General features: G+C 38.5%; 1 protein-coding gene across 1 annotated transcript; it reads right to left on the reverse strand.

Moving 5' to 3' along the window:
* Window positions 1-322: 322 nt before the first annotated feature.
* Window positions 323-21,999, reverse strand: LOC114616032 (ralBP1-associated Eps domain-containing protein 2-like; the record flags this gene model as incomplete). Its single annotated transcript, XM_028761578.1, has 8 exons — window positions 323-459; window positions 3,730-3,775; window positions 8,578-8,631; window positions 10,063-10,132; window positions 14,036-14,130; window positions 15,828-15,970; window positions 18,630-18,693; window positions 21,861-21,999. Coding segments are annotated over 8 exons (748 nt in total), but the record flags the coding sequence as incomplete, so codon positions are not given.
* Between the last annotated feature and the right edge of the window lie 2,623 nt (window positions 22,000-24,622).

Genomic DNA, 24,622 nt, shown 5'->3' on the forward strand with positions numbered 1-24,622 from the left:
AGAGGACAAGGCTGCAGTCAAGCAGGCTCACAGTGGGCTGTCTGGAGTTGAAGCATTTTTATTCTCTTAGTTAAAAAAAAAAGAACTTCATAATTCTTGATTCTCAGCAGTGTGGGAAAGTCTCCAGACTCATATGCTATGTATCTGTCTGGGATATTTTCCTGCCCAAGAATATCACAGCAACATAAAGACTTGCATGGCAAGGAAAGTTGCCAGGTCTGTCTGCTCTTTTCCCTAACACACAGAGGCCTTTGCAGCAGAGACATAGACTGGCTCCAACAGGAAGGGTAATGGTTTGGGTGGATGCAGAGGGACACTTCACCTGGCACGCTGGGCTGGAAGACTTTATTCAGATCCAAGGAGGAGGCTCTGGAATGGGTTTTCTGTGGCCGTGGTGGTGGGGTGGGGGGGTCCTCACCCCTTTTCATGGCCTCTTCTATGGAGGTGCTAGAATAAGATCTGTAGCAAAATAAGGGAAGGTCAGAGGGAAAAGAGCAGAGCTTTATTCCCTGAAGCTGGGTTGAAACAGAAAATACCCCAAAGTCAAAATGACTGCAGAGAACAGACAAGGTGCCAAAAGGCAACTAAAACTTCTACTGTCCCTAAATGTCATTGTGAATAATAACTGTCCAAACCCAGCCATGACTGGGATTTTTTTTTTTTTGCCCTTATAATAGGCCTAAATTTACAATTTCTCAAAAAATGTTTTGTATAAATTCAAATCAGTTTCTGTGATAGTTGTTAATAAGAACAATGTGTAAGTCTTTCAGCTTGTATCCTTATGTGTTTTAGGAAAAGGGCTTCATGGTATTAGCTGATTAAAACCCTGGTTTACTAGAAATGTGATCACAGGCACATGCGGAATTGAGACTGCCACACTGACCAAGAACTCAAACACAAGGCTTATGCCACAAATGATGCTTCAGAAAGGAAAACACAGCAATCAGCTTCAGGAAGTTAGCCAGCCTTGCCCTGAGAAATAAGGGTTTTATGGAAATTTTCAAAGCAAAGGCTTAATTTTAACTTTCTTTAAAGTGCAGCAAAGCACAGTTAATTTGGTGACTTCTGACACTATAATAATAACATTTAAAGAAAATGGAAGAAAAGCCAGAATGCTGCAAACTCCAATCTGTTGTTTCCGTTTTTAAGGTGTTGTTTCAATGCTTGTGAAGCAGAGAAGAAATCTTCCTGAAGTAGTCGCTAGGATATTGGCAACATACTTGTTTTCTATGTTAATTCAACACCATACTTTTTCGGTTATTGATCAGGACAGGTTCCCAATATGATGATCAGGAAAAACATGGAGAAATGTGTCCATTTCTTCTATTCCCTTTCTCAGCTGACTTTGTGTCACAGCAGAAAGTTACCTCTGAAGCAAGATACATCTGAGAAAGAAATTACCTTGAGGAACCTGGCTTTTGTAATTAGCTATGGCAACAGTTCTTCCTAAATTAGAGTTGATCAATGGCTATTAAACTCCTTGAGATTTGGGTAAAATTGTTTTTGACAAAGCGAAGTTTTGTTTGCTTTTAACTTGTATTAGATTTGTTCTTTGACCACTTCATACATGTGTAATGTACACTTGGATTATTACAGTCCCTTCGCTAAGAGACCTCCCATTTCTATTATCTCTGCTTCCTCCCAAGTCTCCTCCCTACATTCATGAGGTTTTTTGCTTGTTATTTTGTTTTGTTTCTGTGTTTATTAGACCCACTGAGGTTTGTGTGTATGACTATGAGCTTGGAACTATCTATTTGTGCCTGGTGAACTCCTTGGGGCTATGGAGCTAGACACAATGGCTGCTCCTTTTCCAGAATCCATCAGTAACCAATAGTTCAGAAGGGAGGGGCAGGGACCCATGAGGTCCAATTCATAATTAACTGTTGCTAGGCAAGGTTTTTCTTTTCCAAAAACAAAAGTTTCTCAAGGTTTCTATGTGGTGTCTACAGGTTTTGTTTGTCTTACAAGGAAGCAATCTTTAAGACAGCCATAATAATGGTATGGGGGAATTCTCTTTGGTTGATCGTTGTACTGTATCTGGCCAGACAGATAAGACAAACAAAGACAAGAACTAAAGGAAAAGCTCTCTAACTCTGTCAAACAGAACCAAAGGGAATCAACAATTGCTCTATAAAGTAAGCTAGAGTTCCTAGTTAGAAGTTTAAGAAAAAAAAAATCTTTCAATGTCATGTATACAGCTTTGGTGACATGATCTACTCAAGGAAGAAAGAATAAGTATAAAAATGTAAGTGTAATAGTTTGTGTGAGCATGCACATGCTTGTGCACACATATACATACTATCCCATAATCATATATGTACACATATATATACATATATACGTGTGTATGTGTGTGTGTATTATTCCATATTATCCCATACCTCCTTTCTGTATATGATCTTCATTGTTTTGTTTTGTTTTGTTTTGTTTTGTTTTGTTTTGTTAATATTAAATTCGTCCAGATCATTACTAGTGGAGGGTGTGACTTTGGGATTTTATACTTTCACTCATTGTGGGGTGAGACAAGAACTCAGCAGAAGCTGTATTTATGAAGTTTAATTTAATGGCTAATATGGTATATATCAAAGCCATATTTATGAAGTTCAATTTGTGGCTAATATAGTATATATCAGCTCATTTCTGCAATTCATGGAAGGCCTTTCTTATTGTAAAAGTGGGTTAATATTATGATTTCCATATCCCAAAGCTAGTACAGACTAATATGTAAAGAATCTGCCAATCCTTAAAAAAACAGAATGAATAAATATGGTCATCATAGAGTGACCATACTTTTCTTTTCTTTTTACTCAAATTAATTGTTGTTTAAAATATATACTAATGTAAATATCTATGACTTATATGAACAAGAAAATGAATCCTAAATTCTTTGATTTCCATTGAGATAATATTCCTTAATTTTTAAGAGCATAAAATATGATACTGTTTAAATCAACATGGGAAGTGGTATAGAGGAGCTGAAGCTGAAGGAGGAAAATAAGTCACTGGAAGTTAACAAAGCAAACAAAAAAACAACAACCAACCAACCAACCAACCACATGGTAGCCCATACAGCTCTACTGCTTAAAAGTGGCCACAGTATCTCCTGTCTTCAGTGAGCTCTTTCAGTGTCTCTGTATTCACCCTCTGCTCCTCTCTTCCAAGTCTGATAACAGCCACAACTCTGTTCTCTTGGTTCTCCCTCTTTTGTTGATGGCTATTTAAAACTGTGAAGCTGAGAAAAGGCACTAATAACAGCTCAAACAGACCCTAGGTAGTGCTTACCTGAAGCCCAGTGTCTCCTTCAAGTCACCATAAACATTTTCCCTTCTATAGATTTTCTGCTCCAGAGTTCTTACTGTTTAGGTGTTCACATTCACAGAAACTTGAGTTGTTACCTTTTAACCCTAGTTTCCTCTTAACAAAGCTATACCCCTCTATTACTAATCATCCTACCCCAGCTCAGTCTTGTTACACAAACTGCCTTCTGTCAGGGATCCAGATAACAATAGCCACAATCTTCTAACACTAATGCCCACAAAGAGTAAAAGGTTCTCCAGCATCACTATGTGGGCCATTCTACTCTAGAGAAGTGGAATGGCCCACATCTTTTGGATTCAAATCTAATGGTAAACCAGATAGTAATTTGGATGTGGTTTTGGGGGTTTTGATTTACTTCTAGGCAGGGAAAAGGCACAAAGGGCATCAAATGAGAAATTAAATAAACACTACCTGGATCTTGGTCTTGCTTTGAGACTGTTGCAGTCCTTAGAAGTTGCTGAAACAAAAGATTATCTGTTGGTTGCTTGGCTTCTTATTTGTCAGCTAATCAGGGTAGTGAGTAGTACCTGGGCTAGTATAGAACACAGCAACAAGCAAAACTGAGGTTGATGTACCCATGTGAGAATGCAGGGGCTTCTACACCATGATAATTCTTATTTTATTTTTAAAGTTAAAGGCAAAAGAGGGAAAGAAGTCCAGCAAGTTTTCTCTCATTGAAACATTGAAAGGCCATTCTCAAGTCTAAATGGATTAATGGAGACATTCCAAGATAAAAAGACAACCCAATTCAGAGCTTGCCTTTTTATATAATGATAGATCCCACCTGAGGGCTTCTTGGTCTCTCATGATAGTCTAATAATAGACTTGAAACCAGTCTCCCACAAAGGTTAGGAATATATCTAGCTGCATATCTTCTTTAACTATATAATATTACCAGAGTCAGCTGAGTGGCTAATACCTGAATTCTAGAAGCAGAGGCAGGAGGATTGCCACAAGTCCAAGGCCAGCCTTGTCTATATATTGAGTTAGGCCAACCAAGACTAATTTAATGAGATCCTGTGCACATGCATGCATGCATGTATATGTACGCATGTGTGTACATATGTGTGTGCATGCACAAAGTACCATGGTTACCATGATCATGAGAAGGCTAAGCTCTTACAAAAAAAGGAAAATGGTGTGCAGCTTTTCCTATAAGAAAATATCCATAGCCAGGTGTGGCTGCTCATGCTTATGATCCCAGCACTTGGAAAGCTGGTTCAGGAATATCACCGTGGATTTGAGGACAGCCTAGGCTACATGGTAAATTCCAGAATAGTCTGGATAAACTACAGATTTAAACCCTATCTCAAAACCCTCCCTCTATACAAAAAGAAGGAAAGAAAGGAAGAAAGAAAGGAAAGAAGGAAGGAAGGAAGGAAGGAAGGAAGGAAGGAAGGAAGGAAGAAACTTCCCTTGTCTCTGTGACCAAATCATACAAAGAATACTATGGATTAAAATGTGTTTCAACCATACTTTTCCTCATCAAACCTAAATAAGAAGCTCATGTACTCAGTACCAATCGCCATGAAACCCACATTTCCATCAGAAGTAGTAGTAGTGATTAGAAACACTTACAAAAGCATCAGTCCTCTTTTGTGTTTCCACTTCTTTGTGGAAGGTGCCTTTAAAACCTCAGAGCTCTGCTATGGTTTTGCAAGCACTGCAAGTTTTTATCATAAAAATCCACAGGAAAAGTGCTATGGGGAGAATATAATTTGTTTCTTTGTTTCACATATTTATCCAAAAGAAAGTGTCATGTTGCACTATTCCGTCCTCATTTACACTCTTCCAAAGATAAAAGCCTCCTCTGGTATGAAGCAGCATAGATTGATGATGATCATTAAAACCCTTGGGTTAGACAAGCAAGGAAGAAAAGGAGCTGAAAATTCTCATAAACACCAGCAAGGCACAAAAAAACTCCCCAGAGAGCAAGCCCTTCCTTACATGTGGTCAGCTGCATTACAAAAAAAGAGCCATTTCTCCTAACCTAGTGAGACCAGGCATGTCTCAACTTCCAAATGAAATGTTGTCATAGCCCCCTCCTCACCAACAAAAGTATGGAAAAGCCAACAAGACTGAGACTCTCCTTGTTCATACCATGCACACAGACCTAGGCAAAGAAGGAACAAGCCCTCCCTACTTCCTATCAAACTCCAGGAAGCAAAGAGAGGCAACTCTCCTCAGCCAAAGAGACTGCCCTGGAGCTAGGAGGCAAACCTGCGACCAGAGTCACTGCAGTGCTAGAGGCAGCCTCTGAGTAGGCTCACCACTGTTCCTCCATGTTCCTCTTCTCCTTCAGAATTCACTGCTTTTCAGAAATATTTCAGTTGCAAAAGTCCTAGCCATTAACTCCTTTGTCATTTGTCTTTATCATTATCTTTGTGCTGCTGCAGGGATGGTGTGGAAGGAAGGGTTAGCTCTGCTAATGAGAGCTAAACAGACAGGCAGGCAGACAAATGGAGTAGGAGTGTGGATGAGCAATGAAGAAAGAAACAGCAGAGACTAGGCTGGGGTCCAGAGACCCCAGGTACTCCCCCCTAGCCACATCGCTAACCAGCTGAGCTGTCCTTTCTTCACATGGTAAACAAATCCCTCTCTCACAAAGACAAAGAAGAAGGCTGGAGTCCTAGGAATGTGAATGTCCTGCAGAACTGCAAACAGTTCCTTTTGTAGAGGATATAAACAAAGGTCCCTAATATTCTAGGTCTGAACATCTGGATTCTGAATTTAGTTCCTTACAGGATAAAAAGAGGTAGAGATGGAGCAAGTAGCAGAAGGCGAGAAATGCTGCGATGCCGAAGGACCGTGAGCTGCTCAAAAGCAACGGAACAACACCTGGAACTGCCCACAGCAATCTGGAGACCATACTGCACAGGAACACCTCATCATGATCCAGAAGCAAGATGACAAGTACTACTGTGCACTGTGTGTGGTTGAATTAGGCTAGACTGGAACATGAGGCATGACACGTCTTAGACTCCACTAATACATATGCATCCAATAACTGAAAGGGTCAGAGTATGCTGGAAATGTTTAACAAGGAATCTTCACTCCCTAATGACTTGGTAGCCCTCATCTGTCATCCACCACATCACTTTCACTGCTATCAGCAGTATTACCATGTACAGTAATAATAAGCAGAGCAGAGACATAATTTTCCTCTCTACCAGCAAAGATGTATCCAAGGCACAGCTTGGTAAGTTGGTCCAGGTTTCAGACTACAAAATCCTCAACAGTACCACTCTTAGTTAAGTCTTCCATCCACCACCCTAACAGACTGACTCAGTTCCCCAGTGCATGTGAGTATCTGCAAAAATGGCAAGGGCACATTATGTTGCAAGCTCAAGCAAAAGCCAATGGATGGATCACAGCTTCTCATTTAGCTGGAGAGAGGGGAAAATGGCAACTTCCTGGAACACTCCAGGCATGTTATCTTTCATCATCTTTCCAGGAAATGAGATAGGGAAGATGACACAGACCTAATGATTAACCTAAAAGCCTGCAGTGGAGCTGAGAGGAACTGTCTCCAGTACATTGACTACCAAAATTATAATTACCATCTTGTGACTCACCTATCTCCCAGGGGGAAGCTGTGGTGACTTCCCAGGAAACAGGCTATTAAATATGTTTGAGATGCAGAATTACATCATATCCAGAAGGGGGCAGCAGTAGGAAGAATAAATCAAAAAAACACACAGCATGTTCCCAGACAATGTGAAACAAATTTAGATATATTTCATGTGCTGTGGCACACCTGTTAGGTTTTATCTGGTGGTGTCAAATCCTAATCAAGGAATGTTAAAAATGAAAACCAAGGCTCATGCCTCACAAAACACTTGATCTCATGCTGAAATCTCTGGAACAAATAGAAAAACTTAGGATTCTCAAAGCCTATAGGAGAAGCATTAATTTAACTCCAAATTAAAATAGCTTTTACTAATACCATGCCATGAATTTTACGAAGTACCTACCTTAACATCCGAAATCAAAGATGCTTAGAATTAGCCTACACAAATAGAACATTTCCCCTGTGATGAATAGATTCAAATATGTTTCAAAAGTCAAAATCAGGCTTGAGAATTCCCACTGACTTTAGAGTCATGATTGACTTATCATCTTAATTTCCTATTTTGCAGCATTGCTTTTTGGAGGTAGTGGTTTCCAAATAGGCCACATAGCAGACTCACCTGGGACTGGGATTTCTTCTGTCCAGTCCTTCCTATCTCTTCCTATTTCCTCTTTCTCTATCCTACTTTTGCTTTTAAACTTCACATGAACTTATTATTTGGGAAACATAAGCATAAGCTCCAGTAGCCTACTGATTCCTTTGTTGCAACTTTAAACAAGCTCAGGATGATAGTTAGTCAACCATAAGAAACAGTATTTACATTGTAAATATGCAAAAGCAATAATAATAAAGAAGAAAAGGGAAACTTCATTCTAATCTTCATAACCAAAGATCTAAATAAAAGATGCTTTCTCTAGAGCCATTTGATTTTTAACAGAGTTTATCTCACTTCAGTGACATCTCTATTAAGAGAGAGCTGAGGGGGCTAGATAGATAGCTTACTATTCTTGAAGGGGACCTGGGCTTAGATCCCAGCACCCACATGGCAGCTCACAACCATCTGTAATTCCAGTTCCAGGGACCTGACACTTCTTATTGACATCCATGAGCAATGCACATATATAAGGCATATATATGTGCTCAGGCATATACATATACACACATAAAATTAAATAAATAGGTTTAAAAGAAAAAGTTAGAAGCACAGGTCCAGAAATTCTCTATGGTTTTCCAGACACATTTACTCCAAGAAACTGACTTCATAACTTTTCTTCTTTTTCTCCTTGGAATCTACTCCATGTTTAAGCAGTACCTTCCTGGTAGAGAAAGAGTATAATGATATTTGAGATTGACACTTAGGCAGTGAAAATACCAACTCTGGGCCTCTAGTTAATCCACCTTATGAGTTCTTTACATATAAAGCACAGGCATTTATGTAAATTACTGTCCCAATTTGATACTTCTAAATTCAAACTGAATGAAATCTAAACTCAGAGCCTAAAGTCATTCTCTATCTGAAGAGAGGGAGATGGTAGAAAACATAAGGCTTCTTGTTTTACAAAACACAAGCCAAAAATTTACAGACACAGACACTATCACAGACACAGTAATCTTCGGGTCACCAAACAGCTGAGGTTTTTACAATTAGGTTATTGGATAGAGAACATATTAAAATGGTTTCATCCTACCTGTATCCTCAGATACGTCCTTTGGTAAGGATTCGTTAACAGTACTTTTCAAAGCTAGTAGTATTTTGTTTCATGTTTAAGGAAGAAGAAAGAGAAAGGAGAAGAAAGAAAACAAAGGCCTTGTGAAGTTTTATTTCTGAAATACATTACATTAAAACAAATAACTCCTATCCATCAGTTTAAAAAGGTCTTACAAACCTCTAGAGTTGCTATAGCATTTCTAGAACAATGAAAACCTCATAAAGCATGGAAACAGGTTCTCCATGGACAAAAGGAAGGCCTAATTTCAACTTTCTAGAGAGATGCCATTAGTGGTTAGGAATTACCAAATTAGAATTACCAAAAAGGATCTGAAATTTCTCATTTTCCTTCTTAATGGTCAATCAATGACAAGAGAATGTTTGGGATTTAAACCTATGTTTTAATATGTTTTAAGAGTTTTGTAGTTGAGGCAAAGACTTGTAAGTTATGAGAGTGATCAGCTGTAGACAATGTCTAGTTCCACTTGAATGTCCTAAACAAACATTTAAATAGAAAGTATGGAACTTTCAGTGCTTGATGGAAAACTTCTTTTTCATGTTTCATGTCTCTGTGAGGCTGAATTAATGGCAGGGCTCAACAGTAAAACCTGAAATGGCTTCACTTCAGATTGGCTTCTCCTACTTGTGAGTGGTGAATTGATGTAACAGATGGAACACTGGCTTAAGACAGAAACTCTTGGTTTCTGTCCCAGGTCTTTTTTTCTTTTTGTGAAAGTAGATCATTCATACTGCCTGCCTGAGCTCGCTGCTTATTTCTAAATGTTAAGTGATTTAGAAAGGCACTAGTTTTATGAGGCCTGTACGTAAGACAGTATACGAGGAAGGACCTGGTAAGTCATAGAAGGATCATACAAAGTACAGGGTCCTTAGAGGAGAGGGTCCTTCCTGCACTTGTGGATATTACAGACCAATGTGCCCCATGTCTGCGGGTATCTCTAACACTGGACACTGTGCTGACTACCTTCTCAGCTACTCAGTAAAATAAGCAAATTGAAACTCGCCTCCATATCACACCTTCGCATCCTTAAGACTTATGAGAAACAGATAAAGCTTTAAGATTGGCATTCTATCTGAAAGAACTTCTTTATGGGTTAGATCTGTATACAAATGTATATATTAGTGCTGTTTGTTTCCCAAATTATCTATGCCAACACTAAATATTAATCTCCTAATCCTTTCCATTTCCATACTATGGGACCAGAATCCAATATAACACCTCAAAATACCCTCAGATTAACAATGACCAATGAATTAAGGTGATTCAGACACAAAAGGTCTTACTGCTACTTTGTGAACTATAGGCTTATGACAACAACTTGAACATATCCAAATGAGTATCCATATGACCCAATGTCTTCATATGATCTAGAAGCTGTTCTGGGAGAAATCAATGAGGAAATGGAAGAAGACATCCTTTTAAGAATAAAACTAATTCTTTTCCTACCTTGTTGGTCATCACTAGTAGTCACATCTTGGGTAGGGACAGGAAAGTCAGCCATGTCTTTAACAGATGTCTTCTTGGAAAAGAAAATTAAATATACAGGTTGAAATAAAAATTAAATGATAATCACACATGAATAAATGTTTTAAAAGTTATAGTTAATGTCAAAAATGTATGTCTTCAATAAGTTGTGACATTTAATCTCCTTTATTAATTTGGTTTCCTAATGAGGTATAAGTAAATTTGCACTAAAGTATTTACATACATAGAGAAAAGAAACATATTTGAGAAACAGAAATTCAAATCAAGGCTTATTAGTGAATGTTTCATTGAATTTGAATCTTGACTACGAGAGAGGCAGAGATTTTTTTTTTTTTTTACATTTGTCCAGTCAGCCAAGAACCAACCTGGCCTTTAGAGCCTTTTTCACAACAGGAGAGGCTGTGATAAGTGAGCCTACAGTGTGAGTACTTGCCAGGATCTGTTACGTAGTGGATGTCCAGTCTCCTCATTGTAGATGTTTATTGATGAGTAGATCAAAAATTTCCCCTAAAGCTGGGCACAGTGGCAACCCACACACACACTTTTTAAAGATTTATTTTCATTTTTATGTGAATTGGTGTTTTTACTGCATGTATGCCTGTATGAGGATATCAGATCCCCTGGAACTGGAGTTACGGACAGCTGTGAGCTATCGTGTGGGTGCCAGGAATTGAGCCCAGGTCCCCTGGAAGAGCAGGCGGATCTCTGTGAGTTTGAGGCCAGCCTGGTCTACATAGTGACTTCTATGACAGCCAGGGCTACCTAGTGAGACTCAAAAAAACATTTCTCTAACTCATAGATAAGAACAGGGTAGATTGATACCCATAAGGTATTTCTCCTTTTCTGAGGAAAAGGAAGACAGGTAGTGGGGGAGGGGCTTGAAAGGATGGAACTGAGAAGAGAGGAGGGAGCTTTGATAGGGATATAAAGTGAATTGATTAAAGAAAAAAGGAAAAGTTCTCAGTATATTAATTGAATACTCAAATTGATCACATATGAATTGTTTTCAAATAGTTTAAAGTCTAGTAACTGTACTAAGCTTTCTCAATATGTACTCTAACTATAGTAATAGTAAAATATAATGTGTTTAAAAACTGCCCAGAGAGCATATCTTAAATCTCCACTGAAACAAAGCTAACACTGAAACAAAGGTGACTAGAGAACTACTTGGCCTGACTGTGGTAATGACTTCACAATGTATGTATGTCTCTATACATGTATCAAGACATCAAAAATATGTGAAATTTTACTGGTCTTACTAGACTAATATACTAGACATCAGGGAAGCTGGAAAGTATGTATTCTAAGGCCTTTGCTGTGGTTAAAGAATAAAATATATTCATATTTGTGCCATCTTTATGTGCAAGGTCTACGAAGGTATCTAAAAATGGAAAATGGCTAGGTAGACAGAAGAGTGACGGGATAACTTGTCACCAAATGCACTTTGGTACATTTTAAATAGATTTGAAACTTAGAAATCGATGTAAAAATGTAAGGATAGTGATTAAAAGCATAGAGGTCTTTGGTCCAGTGGTTAACTTTCATTTACTTCTCAGAACTCAAAGACAGACTTCTAGTTTTAAATGTTTCCAAAATAAATGTCATAGCACTGCTATGTGGGAACCTGATCAAGGGTCTAACAAGCCTCATCTAGGTGATTCTTCAAGTGTTAATGTCACAGTTATAGCATAATATAGTATATAATCACTTTAAAGTAAAAATATTTTATGTATCACTACAGAGAAACCACTAGACAGACAGCTCAAACATCCACTGAGTTATGTGATAAACTGGAAAATATTTTCTCAGTACAAAATAGCAAAAATTATAACATTTCTCAGGCTAACATCCATTTAAACCAAACAGCAGGCTGGATTATACATTCATGGATACTGCATAAATTCCAGAATGCAGGAAGAAACTTTAGGTGCATTTCTTAAAAGAGCTATGTTTTACTTTTAGGTTGTGTACATGATGGTCCAATCTTTCCCTTCATTTTTAATTTAGTTTTTGAGAATTTCATATCTAAGTGCTGTCTTTATAGCACTTCTCTTATATGCTCTCCTCCAAATCCTATGTCCCCCCCCCCCACTCCTTTTCAAATCCATGGCCTCCTCTTCTTTCATAATTACTTTTATAAACATATGAATGTATGGATATATGACACAGTCTGCTAAGTTCATTTAGTGTTGCTTATATGTACATGTTTTAGGGATGATCACTTGGGACTAGGTAACCTGTCAGGGATCTTGTCCCTAGAGAAGGCTGATCCTCCCTCTCTTAGCAGTCATTCATTTCCTGTAGCTCTTCATCTAGGGGTAAGTCAATGATAACAACGGTTGACATTCCAATGTGGAAGGAGGAAATCTCACAAGGCCCTCTCACTTTTTGATTTATATACTATCATTTTTCTGTGGGCTAGTACATAGCCTCCATCTACATTTTAGCTGTTTCTTCTAAAAGGAGAGCTAACACAACCTTCAATTGGTTTGACATGGCATGCATTCCTGTCCTAAGAGGTGATTCTCCACAGTACAATAAAAGCCCCAGAAATAATCTCCTATTCATAGTGTATTATCTCCAATAAATTATCAATGTCTTTTTCTTTTACAGTGCTGGGGATTGAACCTAGAGTCTCATAGCATTCTAGGCAACTGGCTATAGCACTAAACAATATCTCATTGTGCTTTTCTGCTTCTGTTTTGAGGCAGGGTTTCATTCAGTTTCCCAGACTAGCCTTAAAATCAGTCCATAGCCCAGAATGGCCTTGAACTTATGATCTCCAGTCTTTACAGAGCAAGCAGTTGGCAATACAAAGGTGGCCAGAAAATATATCTTAATAGTGCATCTCTTTTACTGTCTTCTTCCCATCTTGACTGCATTATAGAAGAAAATGGTCTAGGAATAAAACAATTCAGACAAAATGAATCCAAAATGTCACTGAAAAAACCTAACTGAAGATATAGCTCAATGGTAAAGCACTTGCTTAAAACACCTAAAGGAAACAAAAAGCAAATAAAAATGAACACAAGATTTTAATGGCTATTTCACCAATGGAAATATATAAATGGCTAACAAGCACATGAAAAAAATGTTCAACATCTCTGGTGATATTCAAACTGAAACCATCATGAGACACACATGCATCCCACTGGGATGGTTAAAATAAAAAAGACAGGAACCAGGGCGATCAGGACTATGAGGAAACAGGAGTTCTTATAAATTTCTGGTTGGAGAAGTGAAATAATGCAGTTTGGTGGTTCCTCAAAAGTTTAGCACAGTTACGGTACAATCCAACAATTCCAAAGAGAAACAATCAAATTTGCCCATTTGAAAAACTTACTCATATAGGTTCATAATAGCCAAAATATGCAACAAGGAGGGAGAAATAAGCAAAATGTAGCATATCCATACAATGAAAACTATTCACTACTAAAAAGGAATGAAGTACTTTCAAAACATTATGCTAAGTGAAAAAGATACTCAAAAGCACACATCCACCATTGTCCTATTTATAAGAAATGCTTATAATAGACCAAACCAGAAACAGAAAGGTTAGTGGGAGTCACGGAGATGGGTCAGTGGGTCAGAGATCACTTGTTGTCACATCTGAGGACCCAAGTTCAATCCCCCAGGTCCCACATTGTAAAGGGAAAGGACTGACTGTAAAGGGAAAGTTGTCCCCTGTCCTCCATACTGATGTCATAGCCTGTGTACTCAACTCCCCCATGAATAAATACATATAATAAGATTGACTAGTGATCATAAAAGGGTGGCGATGGGAACTGTGGCAAGTGGTGCTAATCAAAAGTGGGTTTTATTTTGGGTTTTGCTCTAACTGCTCATTTTCCATAGTTTGTGAAGACATAAGCTATGGTTTACTTCTACATACATCCTGATTAACATGGGTAAGCTTTATGTTTTATTTCTTTACCTCCATCCGATTCAAGTCACAGGACTGTTGGTTTGCTGGCATTGACTCAGAATAAGAATCAAAAATTGCGCACTCCCACTTGGATTTAGGGAAAGCTAGCAGGAAGCAAAAGAATACATAAGAATATTTACTATAGCCATAGTGGAATGTCTTAACAGTGTTTCTGTGCTCATTAAATGTAACAAAAGTCAGCTCATTCACATGTACTATTTACATCACTAGTTGTAAAGAGACAGCATTTGAAGATCTTTACAAACACAATCTAGTAGTGTTATTCCCATTTCACAGATGCTGAAACTGAGAAACAGGGAAGGCAAACAACTCACTCAAGGGCATACAGCCAGTAAGTGACCAACAGAGACTTGAACACCCAGAAGTCCAGCTGACGAATTCTTGCTCTTAGTAATGAATGTTACAACATGATAATAATTTGCCACACTGACTACCATGATATGTTAAGTTTTAATCATATTAAACACAATTTTAAATGCAGTAGCCATAACAATGGTTTAAATACTATGAAGATTAACAAAAAATACCTCCTTTTAGGTATTGCTAGAAATAAGCAAGATTCTAAAATAATATATACCAAACATAACTTCATAAAATATTTATCTCTTTGGTTAGCAGGAGTAACAAAAATAAAAGCATACTTTCTTACTGACTGACAAAAGAGAAATAGCATTACAAGTCTCTTAGAGCATACAACAGCAAAAGTAGTTGTTAGTTGGGAAGCTCAGGAAATTGGCATGAGAGAGAAAGGAGGCTACATTATAAGCTAATGGCCTGGCTGCCAGGTTCCTTCTTAAGAGTGCATTCTACTTTACTACTTTGCCATGAGGTAACTAAGAAAGAAAAATCACAATGACTTTTAAAAAGTTGCTAATATTTCAAGAGGAAAAACATAATAAATAGAAGTTAATCAAATATGTCAAGATACACTGTTAGGAAGTCAAATTTTAATGAAATATTTTTTTAAAAAAAACTAAACGCAATGTGTTTTTTAACCCTTCCTGGTCTGCCCTGGGCCAATGTTCTTGCTTATGATTTGTTCCCTGCTTTTCTCTTCAGCCTCATCCTGGCCTCTCTTCTTTGTTCCATACACTCCAACCACCATAGCCTGAAGTTCCTATCCCTTGAGTGGTCCAACCTTCTTCTCAGCACCTCTTCCCAGACCACAGTGAAAACATGGTGCCTTTCACATAGACAACACTAAAAACATTTTAACACGCTATATAACAAAAATGTTCTCCTGGAATCCACCCAGTCTCCCAAACATGGATGTATCAAAAATGGCTCATACATAGTCCACCAAACGATGCAATGTAGCCTTACAAGTCTATCTTCTAATTTGGAGAAAAGATTATTAGTTCTATGATTGATTATTAAAGAAAAAAACCTTATAGCTTTGAACTACCCTGCTAAAGACCAATTAGAGATACTAGGATATGTCTCAAGATGCCAAGCTTATAGTTGCCTCTATAAGATGTATTTTCTATCAACAGTGGGATTCAGTACTTGCCATCCATGACTGTCATGAAAAAAAAAAACCAGTGATATTGGTTCTAATGTACCCAGAAGACACCATAAATAGAAGAACAGATGGTTTATACTTCCTTAAATCATCCCTATAACTCATATTCTAACATGTGGAAGTCTGATACAAGTTAAAGAAAGAATCTTCAGATGTCAAGGACTCCCTGGTGTCCAGACATCATTTTAAGAAGTAAGAGTTTGTTATTAGGCATTCACAAAATATAGCTAAGGTTTATGATGTATGATAAGGCCTTACCTGCTTGCAAGTACTCTGACTGCAGAGTTGGAGGCAGGCCCTCTGGCAGTGGGTAGCCGTTCTTCCGGGCTACGATGAGATGAAATGCAGCACAGAACTCAGACAAGGTCAGGGCTCCATCACAGTCAGCATCACTGAGTTCCCTAGAAGATGAAAGATGTCATGAGCTGCTCGTCATGCAGCAACAATCAGCCTCAACCCTGCACACACAGTTCCCAGATACCTGCCCATGGCCTGTGATAACCTCAAAGTTTCTCAGGCAAACCCATGTGAAACCCAAGGGGCCACTGAGAGGGAACAAAAACAAGCTGATCTGTGGCAGTACCATCAGTGGCACTTTGTAAATGAAAATGGAAATTCTTCCGGCTCTCCATTAAGTCTGGTTTTTTTCAACACTGAGACAAGGCATAGAGAATTCTAGTGAGGAGAAAAAAAAGTGATGCTTGGATTTTTGCAGTTACCTGACAGTTGCTCGATAAGTGCAGGCTGTGTAGTGTGAAGAGTGCTGGACTCGATGCTGGAAATGAGCCAAGGAAGGGCAGACACAGCCACTAAGGAGTTCATTCAGACCATAGACATAGGCACTTCTTTTTTTTTTTTCAGTTTTAAGGGAAAATGTTCTCAAGAAATGTGCATTTTGGTAGCAAGTTAGTCTCTGCATGAGATTTTTTTTTCTTAGAAAGCTGGGCATAGTGGTATATACCTGTAAGCCCAGCACTTGGGAAGCAAAGGCAAGAAGATCAGGAGTTCAAGCCTTAGCTACATAAGAATTTCAAAGCCAGCCAGAGATACATGGGACCTGTTTTAAAACATGGATACAGAGATGGGATGAGCAAAAGCAGGAGAAAGACGGAGGCGACAGAAGGGGAGAGGGGAACAGAGAAAATGAGAGTATATAGGAATATAGAGAGATTCAAGAAACACTGGTTGTATCATATTTTAACATAAAAGTAGCAACTAGAAAAAGGCTGGTACTGGAAAAGGAAAACATGAAGAAAGGGAGTCTTAAAAAGGCATGTCTTTACTTCAGTCACCATCTTTCACTAGAAGACACATACCTATTCATTAAACACAAAAGAAACCTATTTGCTAAAAAGAACTAAGATCCCTTAAGCACCAACATCTCTGTAGTATACAGACACAAGCATACTTGTATTAGGCCAAGTGTAGAAAGGACTTGTGTAAAACTGTACTAAAAAGATGTCGCTATTGGGGAAAAAAACCTCTAAGAGAAGGCCTCTACCTTTGCTTTGGACCATTTGCATCCTCCTATTCCCCATGAGACTGTTGCTCTCATTCAGAATGCAGCAGCCCTGAAACAGCTGCTCCCCAGGGTGAGGCATCTGGGAACTGCTTCAGATGCCGGATGGAGAATATGCCATTTAGCCTTCATGCATTTGTCTCTACAAAATGACAGGAAGCCTCACAGGGTAATGTTAAAGCTGGGAGCTCTGCCAAAACAGACTCTATTCTTTTCAAAATGGTTGGGTTTTTTTCCTACCGTTAAAATCTAACATAAGACTTGTTACAAAAAAAAAAAAAAGCCAGACTATACAGTTAAAAAAACTAAATCCAGCTCAAAATCCCAGCTACACTGGCATGCACGATATACCAGGAATAGTTTTTCAATAAGATCCACAATATATGGTATGTGATGCAAAATTCTATCATAATTTTGTAATGCATCATGAAAAACTCTTTACATAAATATTCCAATGTTTTAATATATATTTATAACAGCATGATCCACAGAGGCAAGAGTTTATGGTGCTGAGCATTTTCAGACATGCAAAGGGAACCATCTGGACCATTGCAGCATAGCCCTCCTGGAGCTACAACTATGGCAGGCCTCAGCAACAAGGCAGAGCCCACACTGCAGCTGCACAGGCTGAATTAGGGCCCAGCTGTGAAACACCTGCCAAATTTACACAGTTCACAGGCATCTAGAATAGACAAATTTAACTTTGTTCCAGAATGTTCTTGGACCTTCTGTTCACCCTACCTTATAAAATATTATGAAGAATGGCTTTTCAAGGTCCTCTGGCTCCTTGCCTCACACTAAGTTAAAAATATGAAAATAAAATGTATGACAGAATGTCTCACATGTGCACAACTGCCTAGACTGAAATCAGGATGGGAAAAGAATAAAAGTAGGAAATTCCTTTTCTTATATGTACATATATGTGTACATCTGTGTGTACCACATGAATACAGTGCCCTAGGAAACCAAAAAGTGTGTTGAATCCCCCAGAGCTGGAATTACAGGCAGTCAGGAGTGCCATGTGGGTGCTAGGAATCAAAATCAGCCCCTCTAAAAGAGCAGCCATCTCTCTAGTCTGCAGAAATTACTAGTAGCTAACACTTAGGGCTCACTATGCACATATGATACTGGTCACTGTGGTTTTCAGATAATTTATTTAATCTTCATAGCATAAAAAAAGAAAAAAAACTTGAGTTATGTTTACTCTCAATCTGCTTTAAAAAATCATCCAGAAAATAAACTTTTCAGGGCTGGGAGTGGGGCTCAGCAGTGGAACACTTACCTGGTATGTGTGAAGCTCTGGACTCAAACCTTAGCACCACCAAAAACAAACTCAAAAATCAAAACTTACTTGAGAGGCTGAGGCATGATACTTACGGCAAGTTTGCGGCTATCCTGAGCTACACAGTGAGTTACAGGTCATTCTAGACTACAAAGTAAAACTCCATCTCAAAGCAAACAAAAATCACATCTTAAAAAGTTAAATTTCAAATCAGCTAAAAGATGAGCGTATGATAACACTTGGCAGTAAACGTACTCACCAGATATAAGAGAGTTCTGGAATGGAGAGCTTTGATTTGGTGAAGAAGTTCTTGGCCACAGACCCTGTCAAAAGCCATGATTTAAGTCAGCCGTTACTTACTGGTCTGAAGCAGCTTTGATGTGCAAGCAAATCACCATGTTTTCCTTTAACAATCTCTAGCAAATAGCTAAAAATGCATTTATTCCTCAAGCAAAAACAATTACAAGGACTCTCATAAAACAGCATGTGGCTTGCCTAGCATGTCTGAGGGCCAAAGATTGATTCTTCGTGCTGCAAAAATTAGAAAAATACAAATAAAAGGAATATAGATTATGTTAAAAAAAAAGACAATGCAATGACAAATCCTCATGACAAATACAAATCAGAAACTCCTGCTGTGTTTACCAAAACTGCACATTTTCATTAAAAATGCCTAAGAAAACTTTCAAAATTACTTAATAAAAATATGTTGAGTTTTATACTTAGAGAATGAAAAGGCAATATAGAGTCATAGAAAAATGATAAGCAAAAAGGAAAAATGGTATATCATTAACCCTACCAAAAATATTGAGAAATAGTTTTGATGAGATTTAAGATTTCTTGGTGGCATTTTAAACAATTCAGCCAGGACTCTTTTCACTGTAAATTTCCCTATGTCAACTGAAATTGAGTTATTATCCCATCAGCCCAGCTGTGCTTGAAATGTTAGCCCTCACTGAGCTTTCTCCTGTTTTCATGCTTCCAACCGTTTCACAATTCAAAAGCCTCATTTCTAACACAAGAGAGCATTAAAGCCCCAAGTTTTGTTCGAAGATAAATCCAAAGTCTCCCAGAGCAATTACAAGTTTTCTAATTGGCCTTAAAACAACAAGAATCAGTGAGAATTTAGTTTGTGGTAGATACTTGACTGCCATATGCAAAGCCCTGGGATCCATGCCCCAACACTACATAAACAAACAGAGAAAAATCAGGCCAGGCATGGCCTGCACACTTTTAATCCCAGCACTCGGTTGACAGAGCAAGGCAGGTCTCTGTGAGTTTGAAGCTAGCCTGGCCTACATAGCAAGTTCCAGACCAGCAGGGGTTACACAGTGAAATACTGTCTTCAAAATAAAATTTAAAAAGGGTTATAATGGATCCTAAAGCAGCAATTAACTTTCTTTTGATAAATTATTAAGAATTAAAGCAAAGTATCAATAACCCAATGAGCCTTCTCCCTAAATGTACTGTCAATAATGCTAACACATGACTCGTGGCTACCAATGCAACCAACCACCTTGTGAAACACTTGATAGACAAAATTTGTTGGCTCATTTACCAACTATCCTATAGCAACCAAGATATGAAGACATTCTCCTATCAGTCTGTCTTCTGCTGGATCCATTCCCTTCAAAGCATAGTAGTCCCAACCCATTAGCTAATGCTGGCTTTCACACTGGAGACTACTGTCCATAGAGTCTCAAAAAAGTTAGGTGGAAGGCACTGGGAAGCTGACAGCTATCAAGTTCAGCTGTGTCCCAGATGTCACCAGCTAAAGAAGGAGCAGAGGAGAAAGCCCAAGAGTCCTGTCTCCTTTGAGTGCACCATGTGAGAAGTCCTCATGTTCTTTCACTCCAGCTCCACCACCAAGCCACCAGAAAAAGAGACTCTGTTTATATGAAAAGCCCAAAACATACAAATCTAGAGAAAGAACATACAGTAGTGAGCTAGGTCTTCGAGGTGGAGAAGACAGGAGTAGGGAGGCACTGCTACTAAGTGGATGGGTTATAGAGGGGTGATGGGAAGGTTCTGAACTTAGCTTATGAATCTTCTCTGTGAATGAACTAAAACCACTGAACTGCACAGTTCAAATGGTAAGTTTTATGGTATTATATCTCAACTAAGACACTTATTTTAAAAGACATCAACTAATGCCATTATGAACTTCTTCATTGTAATCAAACTTAACATTTAAAAAAATATATGAGACGATCAGAAAATTCTGAACAATAAAGACTTGATTGTGCTAAAGAATCTGTGATTTTTTTTCTCACATGTATCAGTGAGTTCTGGTTATGTTTTTTCTAAGAAACCCAAAGATATATCCTGAAACATTTTTCAAATCAAATGGTCTGGCAATCATATTTCAAGACGATCCCTGCTGAGAGGGACTATATAAAATTGTCAGCACGTGTCCATGGGGATTTGTTATAGTTGTGAGTCAAGTTGTATCTATACTTGAAAATCTGAAAAAATAAAACGGTTGAAAGAAATTTTAAAAACACCTCCAACAATGATTTATCCATATTTAGCTAAGTATCTGAATAAATTGTGAAAAGACTCAGATGAGCAAGAGGTAAGGTTATCAAGTAGTCAATGTACGGAATCTGGATTTCTGTTCATCTATTCTAAATCATGATGGTAAATTCCTTTGTTATTTCTATACTATTCTACCTTCCATAAGGTCATTTACCACCAATCACTGAAATGATGTTTACCTTTACATATACAGGAATATATCAATTATATACCTTATTTCATAGAAAAGTAATCTTAATCCATGCTTGACTGTTAGCTTAGAATGATCAAACCACACTGTTATCCTTTACATTTGAAGTGTAAGAAGAAAGTTTTATCATTTTTTCTTCCAGACTCTACTACTTCACTGTTTGCGTAGTCATCAGCCTGGTAAAATGTAGGCACATGGGAATTAAATCAATTCCCCTCAGCTTGAATTTTACATGAGAGTACAAAAGGAATGCAGATATCTGACAATAATCGAGAAGAACTGACTGAGAAAATGCTGGCCAGTCTTCCTTTCATATCTTAATTTCAAGAACCATGAAAGAAAGACTTAAGCCAAAGAAACTGGCCTGTGCTTAAACTTCTGGGCGCATAAAGCCTGAGGGAGCTCTGCCGGAAGGAAGGCTACACTTGGTCTTTGTTCTGACTCTAATATAATGAGTAAGCAATTTGAGGTGTCCCTTGGCACTGCCATCTACTGTTCCAAGTGCTTTAGCAGATAAGGTAGAGGATCTGGACTAAGGTCTCCCAAATTCCCATTTACCTTTCTGCAATAGCAGTGTAATTTTCCCAAGGTCAGTACCATTTTTTTTTCTGCATGACTTATACTTGATAAGAAATTCTACCTTAGAGGAATACAAATTGGAATCAAAGAAGGTTATAGTATTCATTTTGTATCGACTGTTTCTCAAGATGTTCTGCAGTTATTCACATGGGCTTCACGTTCCAGAACACCATGTCCTCTCACCTGAAATGAAGGAACTCGGGTCTGGCTGGAGGGATCGAAACTGATTGACATAGTACTCCCGTTGTTCCTCTGTTATCCTCCAGGGCTCATCTGGGTAATTACTGTTGTTCTCCTGCAGTTCTCGCTCCACTGAAAAGGACTTTTAAAAAGAAAGTGCTCACAGAACTTGCCTGTTATGAGATGAGGTGTAAGACTTAAACACCAATAAACGTTATTTTGTATTTTTTCTTAATTTCTCCTCAAAGGAATAAATGTAACTTCCTCATAAAAAAAATTTAACCAAAACATAAACTATAATATAAAGGAGCCATCAAGCTTCATGGGTTTTTTTTTCTATCTTCAAAGTTAACATGAACATGAAATGCTAAACAGGTTTTAAGACTGCCGTTCTTCTCTTCAACAATTCATCACATTTAACCCTTTTAGATTAGCTAAGTAGATAACAATACATTTTTCACATGTATGTGGAGTGGCATGTGGTAGGGGCAAAGCTGCTATCAGGAGTCCTCTTCAATTGTATTGAGATAGTCTCTTAACTGCAGCTTTAACTCTGTTGAGGCTACCCTAGTTAGCTAGCTTGATCCCTGACTCCACCTTCCAAGCACTAGAACTATAGGCAGGCTACTGTGCCCAGTGGACAGCAAACAGGTTCTAGAGACCTGAACTCTGCTCTTCACATTTGCATGTCAAGTGCTTTATCTGCTGAGTTATGTCCTTACCCTCAGATTCTCTTCTGCTCTTCACAGAACATATGGAGACATTATAACTGCATAATCTTTTTTGTTTCATTCGTTTTGTTTGTGTGTGTGTGTGTGTTTTGAGACTGGGTCTCACGCTGTAGCCCAGGCTTGCCTAGAACTCACTACATAACCAAGGTTAGGTTTGGATTTACTGTAATCCTGACTTATCTCCTGTGTGCTGTGATTATTGGTATGAGCTATCATAAATGAGTTACTCTTTCTCTCCTGTTGCATTTACAGTGTGTAAATGCAGGAGTCAAAATTTCCAAGCCCAGCCCAAGTCCCTGGGTCTTAACTCAGTATCACTGAATCTGTCCTTCACATATCTGACTTGGGAATGTTTACTAAATACAAAACTGAGCAGTGAGAACTATTGTGGTATTGTCAACAGCAGGGTAACAAAAGGGTGCATCAAACCTGCCACTAGAGGGCAGTCATGCCAAATTTGAAGATTTAAGAGCTCAGAAGTACAGAGACCCAATGCAGGAGAAAACAACAGCTATACCAGGCTTTCGAAACAGACACAAAATGGAAGTGCTGAGAGAAACATCTGGAGCTTTGCTCCATCCTTCTCACCCACCTTAAAACCATGTATTTTTATCAAGGGCCATGTCCCTGGACCCAAAAGGTGGTCACAAAGAAGACAAAAGGAAACTAGTAAAGACAGCTATCACTGTACAAAAGTCTTCATGTTAAATGTGGATCTGCTGCATTACCTCGCACTAAATGGAAACTCCTGCTCCCTGGGAGTGCATTCTTTCTCTCCTGGGAATGAACTCTCCCAATCTAGTCTCTGTTCATGCTAGCCTATGGTTGTTCTTTCTCCAATCTCATAATTGGAAAAAAAACTGAGAAATTGAGAAATTAAAGAAAAAACTATCAATCTTGCAGCTACTTTCTTTCCAATTTATACCACTTCATGCCTGGGTAGTGTTAGTCACTTTTTATTAGGTCTTGGTCTATTCTGACAGAAAGAATCTGGAAGAGACAAGAAAAGGTGATAATCCCTCTATTTAAAAGTCTACAAACATTCAGCTTGATGGTGATCCTCCTACTGAAGTAAAGCACTTATGAGCATGGGTGTGGCCCTGAGATCACTCTCCAGTACCAAAAACCAAGCCTATAAGATTATCTGCTGCTTGTCAAAACAGTCCACCTCCCCTACCTGGCCATGGTACTCTTACAGCCCATGCTACTCTTTGCTGACTTGGTAGGTTTGCAATTCCCCATGTGTTCACGTCTTACAGACCAAACTCAGGTCTTCTTCCCAGGAAACTCTTCCTCTGGTACCAGCCTAATGAAATCCTTCCCTTTCTTACATCCTTCTGCTCCAAAGCGCCCTCTCCATATCTCTACCATAATACACCCATGCCTACAGCATGAATGAGGTCACTTCCTGCCCCAACACAGTCTATTACAAAGGTAAGCAGCAGCTAAGTGTGGATGTGTGGATGAATTACCTGACTCATATCTGTTATCATCTGGCTACTTTGAAATAACAGTGATTAGGTACATAGCACACCGGCCTCTGAGCTGCTTTGTCACAGGAAGCTCTTTTCTTGGAAAAAGAATTTTTGTCAGATTAAAGTATGAGTGATAAATATACAAAACAACAAGCAGAGAAAGCAAACCCTGAATAGATACACAGCCAGGGCATGATTCAGAACAAGGGCCAGGTGTGACTTACGCTATGATGAAGCAAAAAGAATCTGTGAGGTTAGGACAGAAGTAATAGAGAGAAAGGAGTAGGGTGCATGCCTATAATCTGTGCATCCAGGAGGCTGAGGTAGGGGATCATGAGTTCAAGGCCAAGGTTGGCTACGTAGAGAATTAAGTTATACACAGTAATACAGCGTCTCCAAAAAAAAGTGTGAAAGAGAAAACAAGAGTAATAATTTTGTTAGAACCTGAAAGACAAGTGAGCTGTGGGGCAAAAGAGGTCTACAAGACCCAGCATGGGAGAACAGAGTATGAAGAGCAAACAAGAGAAGCTATGTCTGTAGAGGCTGGCTGACTGGCTAG

Source organism: Grammomys surdaster, unplaced genomic scaffold (genome assembly GCF_004785775.1).
Source record: "Grammomys surdaster isolate TR1022 unplaced genomic scaffold, NIH_TR_1.0 231339, whole genome shotgun sequence".
NCBI classification, from domain to species: domain Eukaryota; kingdom Metazoa; phylum Chordata; class Mammalia; order Rodentia; family Muridae; genus Grammomys; species Grammomys surdaster.